At 37.0% G+C, this 24,903-nt stretch overlaps 1 protein-coding gene across 6 annotated transcripts in view; it reads left to right on the forward strand.

Moving 5' to 3' along the window:
- Positions 1-24,903, forward strand: part of ZNF280D (zinc finger protein 280D) — a 51,715-nt gene that overhangs the window by 11,797 nt on the left and 15,015 nt on the right. For 4 of the 6 annotated variants that reach the window (XM_054077340.1, XM_054077341.1, XM_054077342.1 and 1 more), the window contains 12 exons: positions 4,533-4,650; positions 10,441-10,550; positions 12,284-12,513; positions 14,956-15,113; positions 15,542-15,642; positions 15,735-15,881; positions 16,431-16,565; positions 18,039-18,253; positions 19,430-19,570; positions 21,031-21,093; positions 21,637-21,755; positions 21,913-21,949. In XM_054077340.1, the coding sequence (XP_053933315.1) occupies positions 4,533-4,650; positions 10,441-10,550; positions 12,284-12,513; positions 14,956-15,113; positions 15,542-15,642; positions 15,735-15,881; positions 16,431-16,565; positions 18,039-18,253; positions 19,430-19,570; positions 21,031-21,093; positions 21,637-21,755; positions 21,913-21,949 (1,574 nt within the window). Of the gene's footprint in view, positions 1-4,532; positions 4,651-10,440; positions 10,551-12,283; positions 12,514-14,955; positions 15,114-15,541; positions 15,643-15,734; positions 15,882-16,430; positions 16,566-18,038; positions 18,254-19,429; positions 19,571-21,030; positions 21,094-21,636; positions 21,756-21,912; positions 21,950-24,564; positions 24,663-24,903 lie in introns of all 6 variants that reach the window. The other 2 variants (XR_008451815.1, XM_054077344.1) reach the window with 2 other exon arrangements.

Below are 24,903 nucleotides of genomic sequence, written 5' to 3' on the forward strand. Positions count from 1 at the left end.
TATTATTCTTGCCACTTGATTGTTACAATTCCAGGAAAAGAAGCTTGTTTGGTGTGCTTGTTTTTGGGAAGGTACTATAGTTCAGCTTCTCAGGCAGAGTTCTGTAATTCTTAATATCACTCCTGTCACATTGTCATTGCTGTTCTTAGTGCCTTATGTGTACTACGTGTGTTTTGGTTCATGAACTTGGTTTGAATTGTCTCCATTCAAGAGCTCCATAGATGATTTTTTTTTTTTGAATTTTTTTTGTCCTTTATCTTGTCTTTAGTTCGCTTGGGGCCACTATTTTCTATTGATGATTTTCTGCCTTGAGCTTTCTGTGGTGTTTCCATTAACATATTTTCTGTTTCTTACCAACTCTGTTCTTAATAAGTAGTGAAGGCATCAAATAAGTTTTTCTGGAAGTGTTTGATGTTTTGATCTTCAGCTTTTAGATGTAGAAATTTGCCTTTGAAATTAAAATACCATGATATGAAGATGATGGTGAGGTATGCCTGGACACTGTGGCAGAACCCCTCTGAAGCAGGATGTCCTTCAGATTGCCTTTACATTCTTAGTATGGTGCAATAATTTTTAGTCTCAGGATGTCAGATTTTTTTCTGTGGGAATTGATAGCTTTTGAGCACCAACTGGATTGAAACACATTTCCTGAATTTCATAACATGTAGATCCACGACTGACCTTTTGTGAGTGTTTGGTATTCCAGTTTTATCATTAAAATACCCTTTTCCAGTCATAGGCTTGATTTACTGACTTCCTGAAGAAGTTTTTGTGATCTTCTTATTGCACTACATTAATGCAGTTCCAGAAATTTTTAGTTGAATTTGGCTTCATTCATACTGTTCATGGCAATTTTAGTTCAGTTGAAACTCCTGCTGTTTTACAAGATAAAATAAGGCTATCCTCTTCTTTAAGAAAAATTACTTCTTAGTGGTGGAAACTCAGTACTCTGAATGCTCTCCAAAAAGCCCCAATTAATGCTCACTGTATCTTTCTCCTACTTAATAGTCACTTTATTCAGTCTCAGTATGATTCAGTTTCCAGTTGTTCCTAGTTAATTTTGGGAGAGCAAAGGTAAGATCCGATGCATTGTAATTTCTCTGTGTGGACTTGGTTACCAGTTATCATGTTGGCTTGCACAGTTAGGAAGTCTAGGATGCACAGTATGAACCCATGAGTTTTGCTAGTCACTTGGAAAGCTAAGAATGGTGGTGAATTACTTTTCTTCACTTGAACTCTATGAACTTCATTTATAAAAGTATTGGATTTTGCTTTTCTGGATATGAGAGCACGTGTTAGTTTGATCATTTTTTTAATTGAGGTGTTAAAGCTATTTTTTTTAATGCTTTTACTTTCGAAAGCATGGGAGGATACTTTTTTTTCCTGTATGTAAGATATCAGAATCAAATTGCATGAAAAGAGTAATTGTAGACAGAGAGAGACATTTTGAAATTTGAGACTTAGAATTTCTAGGATGTTTGTTTTCTCTTGCTTACGTGCCAAATATGTTCAGTGTACACCAGGGAGATGAATAGATGCCATCAAAATGCAGAATCGCAGAATGATTAGAGTTGTATGGGACCTCGGGAGATCATCTGGTCCAAGCTCCCTGCTAAAGCAGGTTGCAGGGGAACATGTCTAGGTAGGTTTTGAATATCTCTAGAGAATAAGATACTACAACCTCTTTGGGCAGCTTGTTCAATGCTCCATTGCCCTCAAAGTAAAGAATTTTCTCATTGTGTTCAGATGGAACTTGCTGTGCTCCAGTTTTTGCTCATTGCCCTTTGCCTTGTCACGGGGCACTACTGAAAAGAGTCTGGCCCCATGTCTTGACACCCACCCTTTAGATATTTATAAGCTCTGATATGATCCACTCTGTCTTCTCAATCTTAAACAGGCTCCAGTCTCTCAGCCTTTCCTCATGAGAGATGCTCCAGTCTCCTGATCATCTTCGCTACCTCTGCTGAACTCTCCAGCAGTTCTATGTCTTCATTGAGCTGGGAGGCCCAGAGCTGGGCACAGGGCTCCATATGTGGCCTCACTAGGGCAGAGTAGAGGCAGGAGGATGACCATCCTTGACCTGGTAGCCACTCTGTTCTTAATGCATCCTGGGATACTGTTGACTTTCGTGGCCATGAGGGCACATTGCTGGCTCATGGTTAGCTTGTTATCCACTAGGACTTCCCAGTCCTTCTCCACAAAGGGTCTCTCCAGCCAGTCAATCACTAACCTGAACTGGTGCATGGGGGTTCCTCCCTAGATGCAGGACTCCACACTTGCCTTTGAGTTTCATGAAGTTCCTCTCTGCCCCACTTCTTCCAGCCTGTCCAGGTCTCACTGGATGGCAGCACAGCCTTCCAGACGCGGCTTTCAGTTTTGTGCCGTCAGCAAACCTGCTGAGAGTATGCTCTGTCCCCTCATGACAGATCATTGATGAATCTGTTAGACGAGACAGGATCCAGTACTGACCCCTGAGGAGCGCTGCTGGCCACAGGCTTCCAGGTAGACTGCACCACTGATGACAACTCTCTGAGCTCTGCCAGCCAGCCAGTTATCAATCTGCCTCACTGTCTGCTCATCTAACGGGCTATTATTTTGAAGAAAGTTGAAGTATCGGCAGCACTTGCAAACAAACAAACCATAGAGTAGCAAGAGAAGCAGATTTGCAATATCAGCTATTGTATTGGTCATATTTCAGATGCAGGTGATGTGCGTAGTCCTTCACAGCCTACCCCAGGCTTACTGTCTGACCCTTAGTTGTGTTTGACAAAGGGTTTCTAGGCTAAGCTGCTTTACTTGTAATGCCACTGGCTACTCTGAAACTGTTGTGGCTTCAGCAACCTCTGCTGTGTTGTCACTGCAGCTCAAGTAGCTGTTAATTGTAACAAGTAGAACAGAAAAATTTAGTAACTATTTGCGCAGCTGCTATTGAACATTGGTGTTCAATTTGGTTAGATCGTCTCACCAGAAGAAAAGGCTCTTCATTATTCTATGATTATTACTGAAGTCCTGCAAGATATGTACAACAAAAAGGCAGGATGGGGAGAATCATCATCCTTGTCGCTCAAATCTTTTCAGGTTCTTAAAAGTCCTAAAATAGATCATCAGACCTTTATGTGTACTTGTGCGCTTCTTTAGACTTCTTTTAATCAAATTTAGTCAACCGAGTGGTAGTCAGAAATGGAACTTTTACAGGGATGTATTCAAATAAGAGGCATATTTGAGAATGGGAAGCATTTTATGAGATCGGTCTTTATGGCAGGAAGTATTTTGGCCTTTGTTGCATGGATGCACTGGTGACAGTCTGTATATTGGCTGATTGTTATTATTATTGTTAAGGAAAAAGGAGCTCCTTTTATCTAGCTTTTTGTTTCACAGTGCAGCTTGATGAATTGTAACCAATTGACTTGTTTGAGTAAGAGCTGTGATTTTGCCATTCATACATTAATATTGAAATGAAATGTAACTCTGTTACAAGGTTTTTTTAACTCCTTATCACTATTGCTTAAAATACTTCATATTCCAGATGGCTTGTGTTAGGATGAATTAGGATTATTAAGATGTGAACAATATTGATGAATCTTGCAAGGAATTTCTTACCTCAACTCCCAACCCTGAATATCTGTGAAGAGACATAATTTCATGTTTTTTTTCCCCTCCAAATTTTACTTATTGAGTGATTAGTGAAGTTATTTAGTTTTATCCAACACTTATCAGTGTTGGAGCCAAGAAATATAGCCAAAAAATAGACTTTTATAGGTTATAGGAATTACTAAAGGGCAGATCTTTTAAACTGAAGGGTAGAAAGATACCTGTACCTGGAGATGCTCAAAACTCAATGTAACAAGACTCAGAGATGTGAACCAGCTTTCGAGTTAGCTGTGCTTTGAAAAGAGGGTTTGATTATTTTATTTCTGTAAGTCTTTATGAAGTTCCTCTACATAAAAGAGCCGTAGTGATACAGTGAATTCCAGTGACGTTCCTAGTTATCATAGTATAGATACTTTTATTAAAGCTTGACCACTTAGTAGAATTTAATTGCTTTAAGATCATCTTGCTTTGAGAACCTGCTGCTTGCTGCAAGTTTATGCTATTTTTGAGTTCTGTTCTCTAATATTTTATAATGCAGCTGGTTGTTACACAACAGTTGAAGGAAGAAAGTATTAGTATTTTTTGAGGAACAATTCAAGTATAATTTGAAACATGATCAGACTTTTGAACAAAAGCAGTTAAAATCAGCGAACTAAACAGGTTTAGTAATATTTCATAAAATCGACTTTCCCAGGTCTTACAGTTGTTTCCACTGTTCTGATACACAATTATGAATAAATTAACTACTACTGATAATAGTTGCAAACTTATCAAAATGTCAGAAACCTTTTTTGGGAGATTGTAATGAACTTGATTTACAGCTGAGTACTTATGAGTACTTTTAAGCATTCACGTGTTTTTAAAATAAACCCTTTGAAGCCTGCAAATAAAAAAAATGTTAAACCTCAAATTTCTTTTCCCTCTTGAAAATATCTTATTAGGATTATATTATGGATTCTCCACCAGATGCACCAGATAATACATCTGGTATACTGTTTGGTGTGAGACAGAACTCGGGAGTTCCACAGTACCAGACTGGGCCAGCAGTGAATGTATCAGGTGGGTATAACTGTAGTAGTTGATAAGAGAAAGAAACAGCCTAATGTCATGTAACTCAAATATCTGCACTACAGTTAAAACTTTAAATAGGCTTTCTAGAATGTAGTATAGCTACTTTTTTCTTCCCCCTGTACATAACACTGTATAATGTTTAATGGAATAAACTTGGGAGCCTTGTGTTGTCGGACTTTGCTTTTTAGTGCATTAGACTGACTAATATCAACTGATGTCTTTTATAATACTCGTTTAGATGGTAAAGAATGTTGTCAGTAATTTGTTTGACCGATAAAGGCTTGTTTTCAGTATGTCCAGCACTGTTTGACTAGCATGAATAGGAATGGCTGGTAGCAAGAGAGGGGCTGTGAACCATGTGAGAAGAACCTCCGGAATCTGCTGAGTGGATTCTTTGTGATGATGATGATGTTGGTTTCTTGACTGCTATGTATAGAAGTTGGAGTAGGTGGGATCAGAAAGATCTTATCTTGAGAAGGAGGGGAAGAGAAAGAAAACATAGTTTAACAACTAAGGATTTTTTTTTTCCCAACAAGCTAAATTATTTCAGCAGAAACTTCTACTTAAAAAGAAAAACCACAAAAAGTGCCTTTTTTTCTGTCACCGCAGATAAGTAGATTTGAAGCATGTGGTGTATTCAGTCTTGAACAGGATATAACTTGGGACTTTCATTTCTTTTGTGAAGGATTGCACTTTTGTAGTAACTCAGCAGAATCCTGTCATTCAGTTTTAAGTTACAGGTGACAGCCACTTCTGACTCTTCCATGAGGTAACAGGTTGTGTACAATGAGTGGCCTAGTGGGTCATACTAATGAGTTATGTGTAACAGATTGATTTCTAGTCTATTCTGCTTGAGGTCATGATTTTGCGTTTCTAGTTCAGGCATTCACTCCTGATACACTATCAACTTTCCATTGATTAAGTATTTCCTTGCATGTGTCCAGCTATTCTGTGATCACATTCTTGTCTTGCTGAGTTAAATAAACTTTGTAAAGTAAGCAAAGGTTTTTTTTCTTGCAAATGATTCAGTATTCCAGCCCTTGTTCCCCAAAGAACAGGTATTAAAGTTGTAATTGTTTGTGGGTTTGGTGTTTTGTTGTTTTTAATTTAGAAGGCATGCTTTCATATTCAAAAATTACTTGTACTAAGGCTCTTGCCAAGAAAAATGAAATAGTTAAAGCATCAAGGATTGTGGTTCGAAGTGTATTAAAATGTAATTAAAATGTAATTAAAACTTAGCCTCCTTAGTCTATACTTATTTCTGCAAGATGGAAATAGGATTTAGGAATTAAAAAGTTCATAGTTGTGGGTTGAAATGAGAGTATGTTTATGACACAGAGGCAAATTTAAGATGCATTTCACTTCACAATAAGGAAGTATCTGTATTTTGTGGTTTGACTTGCATGATGAAGTCACATAATGCACTTATGCTCATGTTGTTTGTATGTGCTGATGCTTGCCTGTGTTGTTGCTGTGCTTCTTCTAAATCACATGCAGCACTTTGGGCACAAGACATTCTGGAATATGGTATTTAAAAGCAGAATAATTTTGGGAACTGGCCTGTGATACTCTGAAGGACAATTTAACTTACATACACTGGTTGTTAGACCTTTTTATAGCTCAGTGTGGCATAAATATTTATTTCTGAGGTCTAAGCAGGGAAATGACGGGCAACTAATGGACATTAATCAACTGTTTCATTTCATTGCCAAATTGCTGGTGGTATTAAGGTAAACAATGTAGGTAACTCTTGGTTTGTTGGGCGCTGGGGATCATTCTCCCACAAAATTTACCCATGTGGAGGAACCAGAAAATGCCATAAGTGATAAAAGAACTGTTCTGTGGTATTTAGTAGTTGACTGGCCTTTATATGTGCATTCAAAGCATTAGAGTAATGGGAGATGCTGGAGTGGGACAGGTTGCTGGAGGCCTGCGATAATCTGGCTTTCATGTCTCTGTTCTCTTAATTTGATCTGACTGTTGCAAGAGTACGTTTTATGCTTTTGATAACATCGGGCTCAGCCAGCACAGATGCACCTAACAGTGTTAAGGGGTTTACAATAGCGGTGTACTGTGTGTTAAGAAAGCTGCTGTCAAGGTGATACTGCATCCAGAATACTCTGCTCTTTCTTGCAATCATTTTAGACATTGTACACAGTAATACTGTGTATGAGCACACACAAGATGCGTAATGCTGTACGAGCATAGCCAACTGTGTCATAACAGCTACAAAATATTTACAGGAGTATTCATTACTAGCATGAAGGGAAGGTAATAGACTTGTGAGCAGCCTGGAAACTGAACGAGAATTGTTTGGCTCCTGCTTCTTTGCGCTCTCCAGTACCTGGAGTCTCGGACAGTTTCAGCTGTGTGATCGGCTGGGTAGAGGATTGGACAAACTAGTCTAGAACACAGGTGCTCAAAGGACTCTTGTGTCCATGTGCCAGTTGAGAGAGGCACTTCAACTGGAAGAAGAATCAGTCTGATTTATACCAGATACTTGGAATTGGTTTGATCATTTTTTTCAAAATAGACTTTAACTTTTTTTTTAATGAACGAACAACAGAATTTAAATGCTAATCTATGTATATTCTTCTTCTATCCTTCTGAAAGAGGGAATTCATTAGGTCAGAGATGTATAATGCTCATCTTCATAAATATATAAAACAGTCTTTACAATTTTTGTCACAGATGTGTCAAGTTCTTAATGGAAATTAATACCCATTTTAGTCTTTTTGTTTTTCCAAGTTGTGTTTTCTATAGTAAAATAAAATACTTTGCTGAAGATTCCTCTAAAATCAGTCAGACCTTCTGTCTTTTTCCTGGCCCTGATTACAGAACTACACATAGTTAAATACATAACACCAATTCCTGCTTCAGGTTGATGGCCTGATGCTTGAATAGCCTCAGTGATATCAAAGAATGCTAAAGCCATACTGACTGTATGGAAGTCTACTGATCATGACACACATGTCAATATAACCAGCTTCTATACCTAGCAGTGCAAATATACATAAATTTAAAAAAAAACTAGGACGTAATGGTATTTAATTAATAACTTGTTCATTTTTTGAATGTTATTTGCTTCAGGCAAACAATGCATAGACTGAGACTTTTCAGCTTAATGTGTTGATTTATGGTAGAAACAAGGGAAAATGTGCTAACAAGGAGAATGTTAGGATGCCTAAATATGTATATAACAAGTGAATGATGCTTTGCCGTGTATGAGGCATAGTTTTGCAAATTCTCCAAGATGCTCAAATATCAGCGTTCCCTACTGGGTTTTTTCATCTCCGTGGATTGAATGGGAAGATGATCCAGAATGCTTGCTAGGTGTAGATGGTTAGCACCGAGTAAGCGCAGCTTGTAGGTGGGAAGGCGTTGTTTTTATTCTTCCCATAAGTCTGAATAATTCCATGTAACACAAGTTATCTCTGTTGAGAAGACTTTTAAAGATACTAAATCAGTTTCTTATTACACCAAAAGAAATCACTGGAGCAGCTAGGCCATTGGGAGGGGAATATACAGGAATATTCTTAGTTCAGAACATTGTGTCTGGAATTCAAGTCCAGTCCTTGTCGTAGTTTATCATAGTCTTAAGGTAATTTGCAGTCTGATTGTGAGAGATTTAAAAGTCCTGTGCTGGTACTTCAGACTTAGTGAATGTGGCTGTGCTCTTTAGGGTCTACTTGAGGAGGACTGATCTCTGTATTGAGATTACGTTGTCAAGGGTGACAGAAACATGAGTTTCAGGGCAAGATGGGGGGCAAGTATTGATGAGCATGTTAATCAGGCACCAAACCTCTGAATTTTCAAGTTACTTTTTAGCGATTTTCTTATATTTTGAAGAAATGCTACAAACAAGTGAATCAATGGCTCTTTCAGAAGAGAGAAGACAGAAGAGCTATGATTAGTCTTTATAAAATTAAAAAACCACTTCAAATGTTTGTATGCAAAATGAAGTCTCAACTGTTTTAGAGTTAAAAAAACTAAACCAGCTTTAACATACCACCAAAAAAAAAAAGGAGAATTTCTCATTAGAAGGGCAGATGATGTTCCAAATAGTGGGCACTGCAGAAATCAGCTGCCTAGCTTAGCTTTGTTACTGTGAACTCGCCTCATCTCAGATTAGCGTGAGTCAGGATGTAAAACTTAAGCTGGATGAATTCAGGTGGTCATGGTATTGCTTGCGAGGTGTCAGGAATGGGACTGTATCTCTGCATTTTTTCTACTCCACTGGTCTTAAAGTACTCAGTCTGAGTTGGGTATTGTTTTCTTAGCTTCTGTATGGCTTCAACTTAAAGGCTTTAAACTTAAGTATTTTGTGGACATGTGAACTGATTTTCGTAGACTTGCCCGTCCTTTAAAGAATGACCTGTATTGGGTAAAACAAATATTGTGCTGCAGCCAATAATACAAAAAAGATAACTGGAGGAACTTGCTAAATGCACTAACAAAGAAGTAGATCATATATTACCAAGAATCTTATTTTTATGGGTTTGTCTCTAAGCCATCCTGTGCTAGCATAGCGATTGCTAATCTGTCAGAGTCCAGCCCTGAAGCACTGCAGAGCGCTACATCTTGCTGCAGAACCTGTTCCAACTCAGCTTGCACTTAGGTGACATGTCTGAACATTTTACAAACTGTAATGAGAAGATTTGCAGCACTGTTTTGTGGTACATTTTTTGCGTAGTCATCCACTTATGTGAAGGGCTTTTTGCTTAATTGTGATTCTTAGCAAAATGTTTATCTTCAAGGAAAATTACCATTTGATCTGTCTGCTTCATGAACTATGCAAGACTGTTTGTGAAAAAATGCATAATACTGTTATGTAGTCATCTCTTAACTCATACACTTAATTATTCCCTTGTTATAAGGCAGATACATTAGTGTGGGGTGTCTTACTGCATTTTTTCATAGCCCTGGCAGGACATGGTTGACTCTGCGGTTGAGAAGGTACTTGAAACTCTTCCTGTGTTTAACATCTTCTAAACTTCTTACTCAGCATGGAGTCCTCCAGATTTGTGAATGATACGAGAATGCAAAAGAGCTTCATCTGGAAAAGTAGCTCTCACTGATGCTTTTTGGTAGTTTGGAGAAAACTTGAAGCCTGTTCATTAAGGTTTAAGCTAATGTAAAGCTTTTATGGTTTTACTCAAAACGTACTAATCATTTTATGTTAAGAGAAATACTATTTCATTTCATTACTGGGAGTAATTATTAAGAGGATTTATTCTTCAGGTTTTCCAAAGACATCTTTGCTTAATAGGAATGATGCATCTGAATAGGTGTAGGTTCCAGCTACTGTCCGGAGAGAAATATTCTCATCTTTGAGAACCAGATGGTGAAATTCCTTTCCAAAACTACTTATCTCAGTCATGTTGTGATGGTTCTCAGGTCATGGCTTAAAACAACTTTTACATGTTCATTTGAGAGTTGAAGTTCTTAAACTAAAGTCATCAAATATCTGTTCTGTCCAGGGATAGTGGGGAGGTGCTGCACAGAATTAATGCTTTGCTCCTATGATGCTACTTCACCTTCCCCCGATTTTTCCTTATTTCTTGTTAAGATTTTGTAGAAGTTGTTTGTAGATCCCTATCAAGCAACAGTTTTGAAAAAAAAGGAAGGGTAGTTAAGATGGTTACAAAAGCTGGCTTACGATTACTACAGCTACAGATGCTTTCATATGAAAGAGTATATTTTACTATATTAATAATAAATTATAATTGAATATTCTGCTTGTGAATTCTGAATCTTAACGTGTTTTAAATTTTACAGGTACAAATGCTGTATCAAGCACCATTAAAAATGGAGGACCTTTTCCACGTGCTTGTCCGAAGTGCAATATTCATTTCAATCTTATGGATCCTCTAAAGAATCATATGACGGTAAAATATTTTGGGGCTAGTAAACATTATAACAAACTCATGGCCTTTTATTCGGCTATCAAAACATAACACTCTTTCATATGAAGATAGTCTGGGTTCTGGCTATGTGATCAACCAGAGCCCAAATGTTCATGAAGAGGAAGAATGGGGATAGGGAAGCTCTAAATCCTGTCACTTTTTGTCTTATTTTCCCAATGAATTGAGGTATATTTCTAGTCTTGGTATGATTTCTCCCTGTCACAGCTGTGACTTCTTAAACCATTGGCGAGATTCAGGTGAATTTGATGAAAGGAAGTGCCTGTCTTAACAGGCAGGCAGTTGACCCACATCTGTATTTATGTGACTACTGAGACAAGGATGACAGGGTGAACTTATCTTGAGGTATTGTTTGCTGGGTAAACAAGTTGTTCCGCTGAGGAGAAAAAAAATTTTAGGTCATACTTAAACAGTGTGAGAAATGAAGCTTTCAGAAGCTATGCGTCACTTATTCTGCTTATGAAACTGCTTGTTACTGTTTCTGGAAACTTTGTTTCCTGGAAAATATTTATTATTATTTGACAAAACAGTAGTGCAATTCTCAGGCATATGTGTTCCTTTTCAGGAGGTAGAGAAATGGCTTCATGCTCTCAGTATCATGTGAATTACCCATGCAAAAAGGAACATGAACTGCTGTGTAACAGAAAATCTGTAAGACTCTGAATTACTGTTAACGCAGATCATCCGGTTTACTGGGCTTAAGATACCTAAATGGTAGCTACTGTCCTGAAGCTGAAGAGCTTCAAAACACAATTAAAAAACATATAAAAAAGAAGAAAAAAAATATAAAAAAAGAAAATAAAAGGGATTTATCTTTCTTTAATCATTATTTGTAGAGAATAGCTTTTGCACTGACTACATCAACCAAATGAAGGAACCATTGAAGAAGTGAGTTTACTTAGTATTACTCAGTTAAGTTTTTAGTTAAACTGTATGGGATAAATATACTAAGTTACACTTGCACAGTAGGAAGAACTCCTTGCTATTAGGCTTATAGAAAGTAATCCTGCACAAGAAGAACCATTATTCAGCAGGAGAAAGATCTGTCCTCTGAGACAATTTTGTTCACTGTTGGAAACTTCATAGCATCCTCTGTTTGAAGTACTTTATGCTTTTTAAGTGTTAAGTTTCGTATTATAGCTATTGGGTTAGGCATTTGTTGTGTGCTCCTCATGTATAGAAGCTTGAACAATGTGTTGTGTGACTTAAAATTTCTGCATTTTTCAGTAATACTGGGAAGAACTTTCACAGGTTTCAGTATATGTTCCCTGCAAAGAAATCCGAAGAAATCAAAGATGAAACTTTCCATTAAGTTCTCAATAAATTTATACTTTTCAGCAAAAAGCTGCTTTCTTCTTTTTTGTTTTTAAAGTTAAAATGTAGTAGACATTTTCCTAATGAGTAAGGCAACACTAGTATTCTGATTTCTAGATTAAATTTATCTTACGCGAACCTATGAGAATAATTTTTGTTCAGTCTTTATTATATATAGTGTATTATTACCTAAACACTACCTAAAGATAAGTTACTGTTCAAAATCCATGTGTGAATCTGAATGAAGTCAGTGTGTCGGAGAACTGATCTTTCATCTAACTCTGTTTAGTGAATGGCTTCAGATTGTAAAATGCATTGACGCGGTTTGGCAAGAGAGACTGATACCTTTCTCCCTGTCTCTTCTTCTCTTCCTCTCCCTTCAGTATTGTTGTCCAGATATGGTAAATGACTTTTTCCTGGAAGTGGCCAAAACAGAATGTTCAAGCACAACAAGCAAGACTGCTGAATCTGAGAAAGGAAAATTGATTATGTTAGTTAATGACTTTTATTATGGGAAACATGAAGGTGACACCCAGCAGGTACAACAGGAGCAGAAGACTCATACAACATTTAAGTGCTTCAGTTGTCTGAAAGTTCTTAAAAATAACATAAGGTATTTGAACTCACTTCCTTAATTGTTTGTGGATCCCTTACAACCCATACCACTTAGTCTTATGCACTGAAAATTTGTCTCTCTGGAACAGAACTTCTTTTCTTGTTGGAAACTGATATTTGATGACTGAACAGAAATTGAATACTTTTTTTTACTCTGCATGTATGTAATAACTTAAACTTTTTAGAGATTAGAGTACAAATTTTAATGGTGTCTAACAAACAGTAGAGCTGTAATGAGAACAGTTGTAGGTATTTGCGGTTAGAAAGGGCAGCACAAAGTACTTTACAATTTGCCATCTGGATTGATGGTGATATCAGTAGATGTGAGTGCTAATTCCCTTTAGGGATGCACAATGACTAATAGTTGGTGGTTTACTTACGTAACATCTGTTATTTTGATGGAATGGAATAATTTTACTTACAAATGCTGGAAAAAACCTTCAGTAAGCTATTTTAATGGGTAGATGAGTTCATGTCATTGTTCCTTCGGAAGTTAAGGTCATTGAACTTTTTTGTAGGCATTCTTCAGGGGAAGCTGAAGTAGCAGAATGTAAAGCTGAAAAATGGACTGTTCCTTCAAATGGCCCAGTCTGCAAGTTAAAATGCATAGGTTTATGCCAACATTAGACCCATATTGTTAAACAAAAGTTTCATGTACTAACAAACACTAAATATGCTATCGGTCTTTAAGTATGTATAAATCCTAAGTAAAAGTGCTGGTAATTTGTCTTAAGCAACTTGAAAGTGTTTGATGTTGTTAGACTTGGAAATGATTTTTACTCTTAGGGTTTTATAGTTCATGTTAATTATGGCATTTCTTCCCTTTCAATTTATCTTTTTAAGAACAATGAACAATGTTTGATGTGGGCTGAGAGGTTTTTGTTCTATTTTTCCTATACATAATACTTTTCAAATAAGCCTTTATTGCAGTATCATGATAAATGGTCCACAGAAAGAATACTTTATTAAGATACTCGCTTCATCTAAAAAAAAAAAATATATATTTTTCAGGCACTGCTTTTACACAGCATTGCACATGTAAGCTGTTGGTGCTATGGTGCCTGCATGTTCCACAGAAAGTCACTGAAAATTAGCGCTTGACGTTTCCTTTGAATTTCTCTAGAGCCAACTTTCAAACATACTAATCTCTGCTGTAACTCTGTAGCTGTATTGCATAGCTCTAACTTCAGCGGTTTTTTCCAAAGCGTATTTTGTACCTTTAATCATTTGTAGTGGACAAAATAAATACATAGTATTTCTTTACATAGTATCTCTTTACTGCTAGTGGAAGCTTTCTGGATCTTAAGTCAGAAAAGCACAAAGGGATTCATCTTGCTTCCTTTAAAAAGATCTGTGCTTGTTCTGTTAAGATAATATGCAGTATTAGTGCAATTCCTTTCTTTTCCTTAGGTACCTGGCTCTGTTCGCTTAGGTTTGGGCTTGGTTTTTTTTTCTGTTTTTTATTTTTTGGTTTTGTTTTTTTTTTTTTTTGAAGCAACTGCATGATATTAGAAACTTGGGCTCAAGAGACTATTTTCCTTGGTCACTTGGTTTTTTTCAGTTCCAAGGTCCCCATTTTGACAACTACATTCCTTTTGTGAGTGTGACCTACATTTAGTAGTTCCTTTGACTGCACTGAAATGAAGCACGTGAAACAGAACAGGTTTAGAAGTTTAACAGTAGTGTGTTGTGAGAATAGCCACTCCTTGTGCTGCTCCACCAGTAACTGACATGCCAACACTGTTGTGTGTGCCTGGACTTCTCGGCCAGAATAGGTTCATACTACAGACTGGTGAACATGTTGATGAGGAAAAGGTGGTGACTTGGAGTACCACCAAGTTTCTCATGTTCTTTGATAACTGTCCTTCACAATTCAACTTCAGTTCTCAGTGCTTTATGCAAAGAAAGCATCCGAGATCCTGCCAGTTTTGAATAGAGGTGGTTTCAGATAAAGCTATAATGTCTGAATTGCTGATATGTTCATGCTTCTTAATAGTTTTCAGCAGAGCTGAAGTTATACTTGCTTCTGAATGTGGCTTGGAGACTCTGGTCAAGTGTGAAGAGCTGACATGTTTTCTTGTTGCCTTTCCCAATTTCTCTTTGTTTCAAGGCAAGAATTTTGTCTTAAGCGAATATGAAAAATGCTATAGGTTGCTTTAGTCTTAGAACATGTTTCACATATGCTGCACGTTTCCTATAATAGTCAAGATTTCCTTTTAAACTTTGAAAGATGACTTCTGGTGTAGTCAGCTTCCTTAACTTCGCCTTTTTATTATTTTTTTAACACGCACTTATTCCTTAGAGCTGTGGTGCTTTTTTGAAATTAAGAAGTCCTTGCAGAGTAAAGCTTCTACAGAATCTGCTACGTCTTGCATGTGGTATGTCAAGTATACTGAATGTTAAAACTTAGCTTTTTGCACCTGTTCACTGTCATTTCAAGGTTTATGAACCACATGAAACATCACTTGGAGCTCGAGAAGCAGAGCAGTGAAAGCTGGGAAAGCCACACCACCTGCCAGCACTGTTACCGTCAGTTTCCCACCCCATTCCAGCTGCAGTGCCACATTGAAAGTACACACACGCCTTACGAGTCATCTAGTAGGTTGGATTGTATTGAATCTTTTTGTGACCTAAAATTTTTAGATATTTTCTGACTTACACTTAGCTGGTTTATAAAATCAGGATAAAGCTATTGTACTTTCAAGAGCTGTGGTCTTGAGATGTAATATAGGAGCTGAGCATTCATTCACTTTGTTAGAGCAATGTTTGTGGAAAAAATATTTTCGAAAGCTTTTTGGTTTGTTCTGTTTTGTTTTTTTTTAATTGAAAGCTTGACTGCAAGAATTCACGTTGTTTTAAAGGCCTTTCACTATTGGCTTCATGAAATCTTATTTCTTCAGAAGAGTAGAATAATTGCTAGATTGCTTTGCCCGTATAGATTTGTACAGTTCAAATACGCAGTATAGTTTATCTACTTATGACCCCAAATGAAATTTTACTTTTTTCTTTCTTTTCCGTTTTTCTAGCCATTTGTAAAATCTGTGAATTATCCTTTGAAACAGAGCAAGTTCTTTTGCAACATATGAAGGACAATCATAAGCCAGGTGAAATGCCATATGTTTGCCAGGTATCTTGGAGTGACTGTTTTGTATTTAGATTCTCCCCCCACCCCTGTCTTTACTATCAAACTTTTAACAAGAAAGTAAAACTTTGTTCTAGGTGTGCAACTACAGATCCTCAGCTTTTTCAGATGTAGAAACACATTTTAGAACAGTTCATGAGAATACAAAACATTTGCTATGTCCATTTTGTCTCAAAGTAATTAAAATTGGAGCACCGTATATGCACCATTACATGAGGCATCAGGTAAGCAGATATTTTTATAAATGTTAGAGAAATGCTAAGTATATGTAATATTTACGGAAATGAAGCATAATTGATTTGTATGGTTGTTACTGGATGAGAACAGTTAATAAAGTCGAGTAGAAGAATTGTGACTGCTTCTTTTGAAAAGTCTTTAAAGGAAGTATTAGGCTTTCTTGTGTTTGTGTGACAGCAGCTCCCTGTTTAAAAAAAATCTTGGAATGTCCTTGAAAGAATATCTCCCGTTTGGTTTCTTCATTAAGTTGTGGTGGTGCGTTTGGCCTTTCTTGAGGTTGCTAGTGTACCTTTCACTATCTATGTAGAGAAAAAGATTATGAAGTACTGTGTTGTCTTGTAACTGGTAACCTGATTCCTCCTTCTCTTAGTAATGATATTGCCATGCACTTTCAGTGTCTTGGGTTTGTTCAGTATTAGGAGTTTGTCCGCTGATGTTTTAGAAACCAGATAGCTGTTGCTTGAGACAAGCTGGGGTTGTAAGTTTGCTTATCATGATGTTTATATTTACTGTAAATTATCTTCCGTTTTTCAAAGAAAAAAGGAATATACCGTTGCACTAAGTGCAGACTGCAGTTTCTAACATGCAAAGAAAAGATGGATCACAAGACTCATCATCACCGAACATTTAGGAAACCTAAACAGTTAGAAGGTTTGCCTCCTGGAACTAAGGTAGGTTTTCATACAAGAAAATTAGAAGGTGCGAAGGAAAAAATATTTTGGTAGAGAAAGGAGTGGAGTAGGAATAAGTGCTTTTCTCCCTTCTTTTCCAAAGCAAATTACTTTTTGTTTCCCCACCTCTAAAATGTAAACTCTAAAAAATATCCCTGTAGTAAGAATTGTCAGGTGCAGTTCTTGGTTTTTTCCTGGTGCTCTGTGGTGTTGCCCTCCGTCCCATTCTTCCATACATGTAACATGCCAGTAGTCAGTCAATGCTGCTGCTTTCTTGAGCTGTTGATTAGTTTGCCCCCTCCCATTTATCCTTTCTTGTGCTAGGAGAAAAGGAGGTAGTATGGATGTTGGTCTGAGGGGTATGCATTATTTTTAGCAAAAGATTTTCAATCTGTGGAAGGTGGTGACAAAAAAATGACACAGAGAGCCAGGCATACTTCTCCATAGACAATATGTGCTTAAAACTTGAGTTCACCAGGTCACTTAGCTCCAGCATTGTTACTCCACAATTTTCTGCTCAGTGCTTCATGAAGTAAACTTGGTTCCCCTTGGAACGCTTAGGCTATCTGTAAGTCAGTGTCTGAGAGAACTGGGATTTTCCTGTGTATTTCAGGACTTTTTCCTACAGACTTATAATAACATATGATGATCCGTGGTCCCTCAGTTGAAAGGAACACTTTGCAGTTCACTTGCTGTAGAATAAGGAAGGGAAAAATGACTGAAGTTGATGCTGATTGTGTTGCTTGGCAAAATATAAAGCATTGATTCTCTGTTCTGTGACAATGCCTCAATCTTGTTAAAATTTTGTTGATAGTAGACCTTGACAGGATGTAGACGATGAGACTGAAGAGATTGGAACAAGGTTTGGAAGATGAGTTGCTTCTAAACTAGGAATGTGGGCAAGAAGTACAACTAAGAGTCAAGCTGCGAGTGAGAACTGAAGAACCACTTTTTAAGGGCAAGACAAGGGGCTGTGACAATGCCAGATGAGAGGTCAAAAACCAGAACAGGTCCTTGGGGGCCTAGGATAAAGGAGCAAAAATTTCTGAAGAAAATAGATTGGCTAATTATGAAGCAGCAAGGCGTGGGGCTTTTGTTAAATCCAGACACTGGTGGAGTTGTTTGGTAGTCGTCTTAGAAGGGCTCATTGTCCTGAGCCTCCTGGTTTCTTTTCCACAGCTACGTTTTACTGGTTTAGAAGGCAGAATGTCACCAGTGGCAGGTCTGAAATGCGAATGGTGTCTTTTGCCGTGGCTAACTAGTTCCACCAAAACAAGAGCTTTTAGCATCCAGTAGACTATGGAGGTTGGGTTTGTGCTAGTCAACAATATTTCATATTTTTCAGTCTTTACCGAGGAGTGTTTCTTATGCTATGATCTTTGTCCTGAAGTGGCCTAAACTTTGAGTGAAATGGAAATGGGAACTTAAGAAGCTTAAAACTAAATGGAAAAATATTTCATGTCATGCTTTTAGGTGACTATCCGAGCATCTCTTGGATCTTTTCAGTCAGTATCAAGCAGTTCCACGTTTCAGTTATCACCTAAAGCTAAAAATACAACCACTAAAAATCATAAGTCTTATACGAATAAGTCAAAGGCAAAATCAAAACCGACTACATCGAAGAAGCAAAATGCATGGACCAACAGCAAAAAAAAAAAAGTCACCAATACAGCATTGCATAATCTAAGGTAAAATATTAAAAATATCTGTAAGTATACCTTGAATAGAAGTTACTGATCACTTAGTTATCCTTTGATAGCTTATAATACTGTGGTGCTGAAGACTTGGCACCTAAGTCTGCAGAAGTAGCAGGCACGAACTTTCCCCGTAGCGGTACTGTGATGATAATTCTGAATCCTCAGTCACCAGTTTTGTTGATGGTAGACTGCTTTATGATGGAAGAACAGATATTCTGGAAACTCTTCTAAACCTAGAGTTTTTCTCTGCATGGGGCCACAGACTCTTGACATACTGACTCATTAAGTAGATTTATGCTTAAAAGTTACCTGTGGAGGGGAATGAATCAGCCTAGGTCTTCTTTGCAAGTATTGTAATGGAGAGAAAAATCTTTTTTTCCCTTCCTTTTTTTAATGCTTTTATTTGATCCGTTATTTAAAAGGTATATTAAAAGTTCTGTCTGTCCTAGAAAATATCTTAATTTGGGGAGCTACCAAATGAAGGCAAGAAAGTAAAAGCAAGCTGTTGGGAGAATGCTGTCCTTAGATTTAAAATTCACTGGGGATGACTATCCTTATATTGATCATTTAATAGGCATTTAGTGGATTCCATTGTCTATGTTAGCCATTTTTCTGTTCAAAATTGTAAACATCTTCCTTCCAGTAATGTGCTAACACAGCATGTAGGTGAGACATCCCAAAATGTCCAGCAAAATTTGGAAGAGCAGGAAGAAGACTCTTGCTTTGTGGATTTTTCAATGCTTGTGGGGAGTATCAGGGGTAACAGGAAAACCAGAGTTCTTTTTTTTGTGCGTTGTGGTGGATGAAGCATTTCTTTGAAAAACTTCAAGTACAACAGCAGCAGCTGAAGTTGGAGGTTCTCATCTACTGCAGTATCTTGTTTCCAGAAGTGGCCAATAACAGATGCTTACATTGACTTTCACTTTTTTATTAAGGTCATAATGACAGTATAATTCATGAAAAAAAACAAAGTTTTCTTCATGTGTGCTAACATAGCCTATATATTAGCACACAACCTATAAGAAGTGTTTAACTGATACATTTCAAGTTCCTCATTTTTTCCCTAATATAGGTAAGCTTGCTTCTGAATTAAAGCAAAAATTTTTAAATAGTTATTTTGTCTTAAAGGGTTGATATTAATTATTATTTTTTTCATGTTATTGTTAGGTGTCGTGTAGGAGCTCACAAATGCATTGAGTGTTACTCGGAAATAAAAGATTTTGCAAGCCATTTTCCTGCTTATGTCCACTGTAGCTTATGCAGATACAACACAAGCTGTAGCAAAGCCTATGTGAATCACATGATGAGGTAAGGGTTCTTCAAAATTTTATTGGGCTATCAGATACTTCCTGAATTCATACAAGGTGTGTGAAGTGTTTGTAAGCTGAATTTTGAACAGGGTCATAGAACTGGCAGGGCATATGTAAGGTTGGATTTTTACTTTGTAATGAGGGCCTAAACCCTATTTTGTCATTTTGCTGTAGAAATGCAGTGGTTCAGGCAGTGTGTTTTGTCTTTGGTTCAGAGTTTCTGTGGGATCTTCCATAATCATTTCAGCCAGACTTAATAAATGATGACTAATTGTTGAATGTTCTATGGATTTCGGCTTGAATACCTCATCTGCCGTTAAATTAAGTGCTGAATACATGCAGCCACAGCTATTGCTCACGAAACCTGTGCTCAGAATACCATGTAAAGGATGTCTCAAATAGCATACTCGAGTGCATACTTCTTACACCCCTTCTGGTCATCTGTTAAAAAACCATCTCATTTTGCAGGAGGTTTATCGCTGATTGTGAGGCAGTGTAGGGTCTTTGTGATCACAACTCTGAGAAAACCTGTTAAGAAAACAAATGCATTACTTTGTAGATAAATAGAACTATGCTATGCGATAATTAGACACATCACATAGCAGTGATGGTAAAACAAAATCTCGATAACTTGCCTGTTAATCCTGTGCTCTGAACAAGCCTAACGTATTGTGGAAAAATACTGAATGTAGTTATCTTTTTAAATACCTATATGTATAAAATGCCTTAGCATTTTTGAATGCTAGAATTCTTGAATTTATGACCCAACTCTTTAGAAGATTTTGTATATGTTTTTATATGTTGACCTATTCATATTAATTTCCATTTCAATGCTTAGCTAGGCAGAAATAGTATAGATGCTCTTATGCATGTACCCATCGGATGCCTGCTTAAAGAATAAGTGCTTAATTCTGATTGTGAGAGAGAAAGTTTACTCTAAGATAAACTGTTTCTACTGTTTCCCATGTTCCGGGTGTTGTCAAATTCAACAGTGCAGTAAAATAGCCAATCTTATCCTTTGTCTCCTTGACACCTATCGTCGCCTTTTTTTAGTGAGTGTAAGGAACAAGGGATGGTGAGGATGACTTGAGTTATTACATTTAAAGCTATCTCTTTAGGAAGCCTGAGTTCAGCAAAGCTTCACTTCTTTAGTAGAGCATTGCATAGCTACAGCCGTGGCGCTTCAAGAGCATGGAAGCTATTTGTTCTCACAAGACCATGCCTATGAAGTTAAGCCTTGCCACTCCCCAACTGTTTATTTACAAAAAAGCCAGTTTGTTAAACTAGAGCTGAGCTTCAGAAGCTTGTAACTTGCAGCAATTTAGTGGTCTAGAATAATGCAGGCCAGTAGTTGAGTTTTCTATTTTCATGCCTTGTCATAAGCAGTACCATGTAGGGGTGTGTAGAGTAACGTACTCAAGAAAACCAGTTTAAGTGAAAATCTTTTCTTGTGTTTAGTTTTCACAGTGCTCGTCCGAGTAAAAGATTTTGGATCTATAAGAAACATACAGAAGAGCTACGGTAAATCAACTTTTTTTAGTCATGGGACATTATCGTTTTTACTTTCTGAGGGTGAACTGATTAGGTAAATAAGAGTAGATGCTCTGTAATGTCTAGGCTTCCACAGTTTAGAAAGAGCAGGGAAAAAAATTTGTCACTGACCAGAACACTGTTAGTGGACGAGGTAGTTTATTTGTCAACATTTATTAACTTAAACTTCGGCAGTTTTAAAAAATATTTCTTTATTTTCCCATTATTCATAATGTGGGGAAGGAAACAGAAAAACCAAATAACCAACCAAAACTGAGAAATTCCTGCTTTGTAGATCAGTTTGTCTGAAGTGGTATTCTTTGTACTACATGCAGCGTGGAGACGCCCTGGTCATTGGCTGGGATCTCCAGGTGCTAGTTGCAGTAAAAGAAAAAAAAGAATATGTTTTTCTGAGTCATCCAATCAAAAGTTGCAGGATATATTTTGTTTAGTCTGTCCAGTTGCTGTAAATGAAGAGAAGTGTTTCCACTAATGTGTTGCATTCATGCTTCCTTTTTACATTTTCTTTTCTAGAGGTGTGACTGTAGTATGTCTTAATTGTGATTTCCTGACTGATGTTTCTGGCTTAGATAGCATGGCCACACATCTGAGTGAAAGCCACACTCATACTTGCCAAGTTATTATAGACAAAGGTGAGTACATACACAGTCTTTTCTGTATTGTGTGGATGTGTAAACACTTGCATGTGGATGTTTATTGCAGTCTTTTTTCAGTTTTATTATTATTATTTATGTGTACTTAGATTTGATAGTAAATATTTTTCATTAAACTCTCTATTTTTATTTTCAGTTTCTGTAGATATCCCAGCTGCTGAACAAGTATCTGAGTAAGTTCCGTTTTACTGCTCGATGTTTATTTCTGTTAATTTAGTGACAGATGGCCAAAATTTGCACTTTGATCTTGGGTTTCTTTTGAATTTCATAGCGTCTGAAATGTCTGAATGAACCCTTAATTTACTGGTGGTTTTTGCTCTTAACTTCTTCACAACTGCAAGAGTAGGGAGATAAAATAATTACCTGCTGCAGCCAAAATCAAATATTCTTGTTCAGTTTGTCCAGAGGGACATAAATAATTCTTGCACTATTAGAGCTTCTCAATCATGACTTCTAAGCATAGACATAGTGAGAATGTTACTTCAGCTCACTTTTAGTATTAGCTTTATTAGTTGTGTTATTTTTTTACGTAATATTAATATGAATTTTAAAATTTACCTTTGAAGTAGGACAAATTTCATCTTAATCTTTTATAAATATTCACAAATCCTTTTCAAAATTGTTATTTGCATGACAAAAAAATACAATGTTTTTTATTAGCTTTTAAATTTTGACTTATCAAAGAAAAACTAATATGAGAATTTTGACTTTGAATTTTTTTATGGATTTGAAAGAGAACCTGCAGTATTGTGGAGACTGTGTTGCAGGGTTTTCTTGGGTTTTTGTTTTTGTTTTTTTAACCGTAGAAGAATCAGATGTGCGAAGCCAGCCCCAGTTATCCTGGAACAGTACCTAAGGCTTTGCAATGTAGCTTATGAGCCTACTTAGGCCATAATTGGAGGTTCAGAGTTGTCAATTGAAGCAAGCATTTAAGTTCTCTTAACCATTTTGGAATAGAGGAACAAAAATGCCAGTTAGACTGTAAAGAAAGATATTTTAAAAGACAGAAGAAAATAGTGTAACCCTTATTCAACAACGGTGTGTCATTGAGTGCATCTAGCCTACAGCAGGACTCTAGAAAGGATTACATGTTTGCATGCATGGTGAGAACTCTACTAATAGAGTTACAAGTTCTTAGGCCTCTAAGCATGTCAGAGCTCACTGAGTGTTGGGAAGATCTGCAATAGATTATTTCATACTATGAAATATTTTCTTATTTTACATAAAATAGTCACTAAGAGGGGAAGTGACTACTTCTGGCTGTGATTAATGGGAGAGCAAAATATAAACTTCAGACCTTCAGTAGTAACTGTTTAACGTGTGATGCAGTTGAATAAAACTGGTGGTCTGAGATGACTGAGAGACATTATTAATAAGAACTGAAGATATTCTGACAGGGATGATCAGATGAAGGAAGTTCGCTTGTGAAACCATTCCAAAAAAAGCCATTTGAAAAATGAAATTTCTGAGGTAGGAACACAGAATATTGAAATTAGAGAAAATACTGGAAAGAGTGATACCAGGAGGATGATCCATGTTACCTTCTTTAACAGTGTCCTTTAACAGTTGAGGTTTCACTGGTATTCAAACAATGGGAAAACGAAGTTTTGAGCTGTGATACAACCAACGTTAGCTTTTCTACTTAAAACTGGCATTAAATGTTGGGAATTAATACTTGCTGAACTTTCCTGCGAGGAAATGTTTTAGACATACTGAACAGTGGAGAAAGCTACATTTGTGGCAGGCTGCTGTCAGTACTGCACAAGGATCTTGCTGTCTTGGATATATTACAGTGATGTCATATGAAACTATTTAAAGATGTTCGATATACAAAGTATGTGTTACTCAAACAGATAGGTGAGCACTGAAAAGATTTGAGATAAATTTAAGAATGTTTCTGCTGGGTGTTAGATTAGGACAGATGCAGAAAGCAGTTCTTGTTGTGAGCTCTGATGTTGGCGTAAGAATAGTTTACTGGTACTACATAAGCTGATGGAATCTGTAATGGTGCTTTTTGGAACTGTCATGCTCACAGACTTCATTAATTTCAGTAAATCTTGTCCTGCTCCATATACTAAATCTCTCATAGTTTGGACAAGAGTATATAATTGCTGAACCTAAGAGCATGAGTGTACCTGTGTAGCGGATTTTTGTAGTTCATTATTTGCAGTACAGAGTATACCCAAAAATGTTTGTCTTTTTGCAAGATGATTCTTTGTGGTACTCTGTGATTGGCTCTGGAAGAGGAGGAATTTGCAGGCGATAGTCATAACTTCTGCTGTGTAGTTTCTCAATGATCTATGAATGTTTCTTCCCATTCTTTGACCGATAATTCAATGAGGTGTGTCTTGTTTATGGGGCTCCTCAGAATCACTTCATCGTCAGAAAAAATGACTCACAACCTTGACCGCTTTTGGATCTTCTCTTGCATCTCTCAGATGGTATTTTTTTGGCATCTTCTATTATATGTCAGCCTGTCTGTATGTGTTGCAAAACTCATCTTTATTGCTAATGACCAGGCATGTACTATGAGCTCTGCATAGTGTTGATGAGACTGTCTTTGGACCAGAATCCTGCCATTAGTAATACAGATAACCTAGCTGGAGATGTTTCAGCATTTTTGAGTTGTTACTCTGTATGGAGTTGCTTTGTTAGTTTAGCGATCCACTTTGTGCTGAGGGAATAAGACTTGCTAACTGTGCCAATACTTTTCTAATGCTCAACACTCCGCTTTGCGCAACAATTAACATATTTTAAAATGAACTGACAGCAGACATTTTTATTGCAGGGGAGTTGAAAGTGAGCAGGTATCCTATACTGCCTTGGCTCACTGATACATCATTGTGGACCAGAAAATTGAACCCAGTCCAGCTTGGGATTATTTTGGTATGTAAGTGAACAAGGATCTGACCAGACCTTTTTGTTTTCCTTCATACATTGAAGCTATGGTACTCTCTTCTTGCATCTTTTAGGCAGTAGGTCTGGTCTTTTCTCCCAATATTGTAGTCTGGCAAAGGCCCTTCTGTGATAACGTTCTCTGCTTTGCAGCATTGACTTGCAGCTGGGGCTATATTTCTTTGAAGAAAGGCTTACCAGGATTTTCACTTACGTGATGCAGTGTTTCTTT

Source organism: Cuculus canorus, chromosome 12 (genome assembly GCF_017976375.1).
Source record: "Cuculus canorus isolate bCucCan1 chromosome 12, bCucCan1.pri, whole genome shotgun sequence".
Classification (NCBI taxonomy): Eukaryota; Metazoa; Chordata; class Aves; order Cuculiformes; family Cuculidae; genus Cuculus; species Cuculus canorus.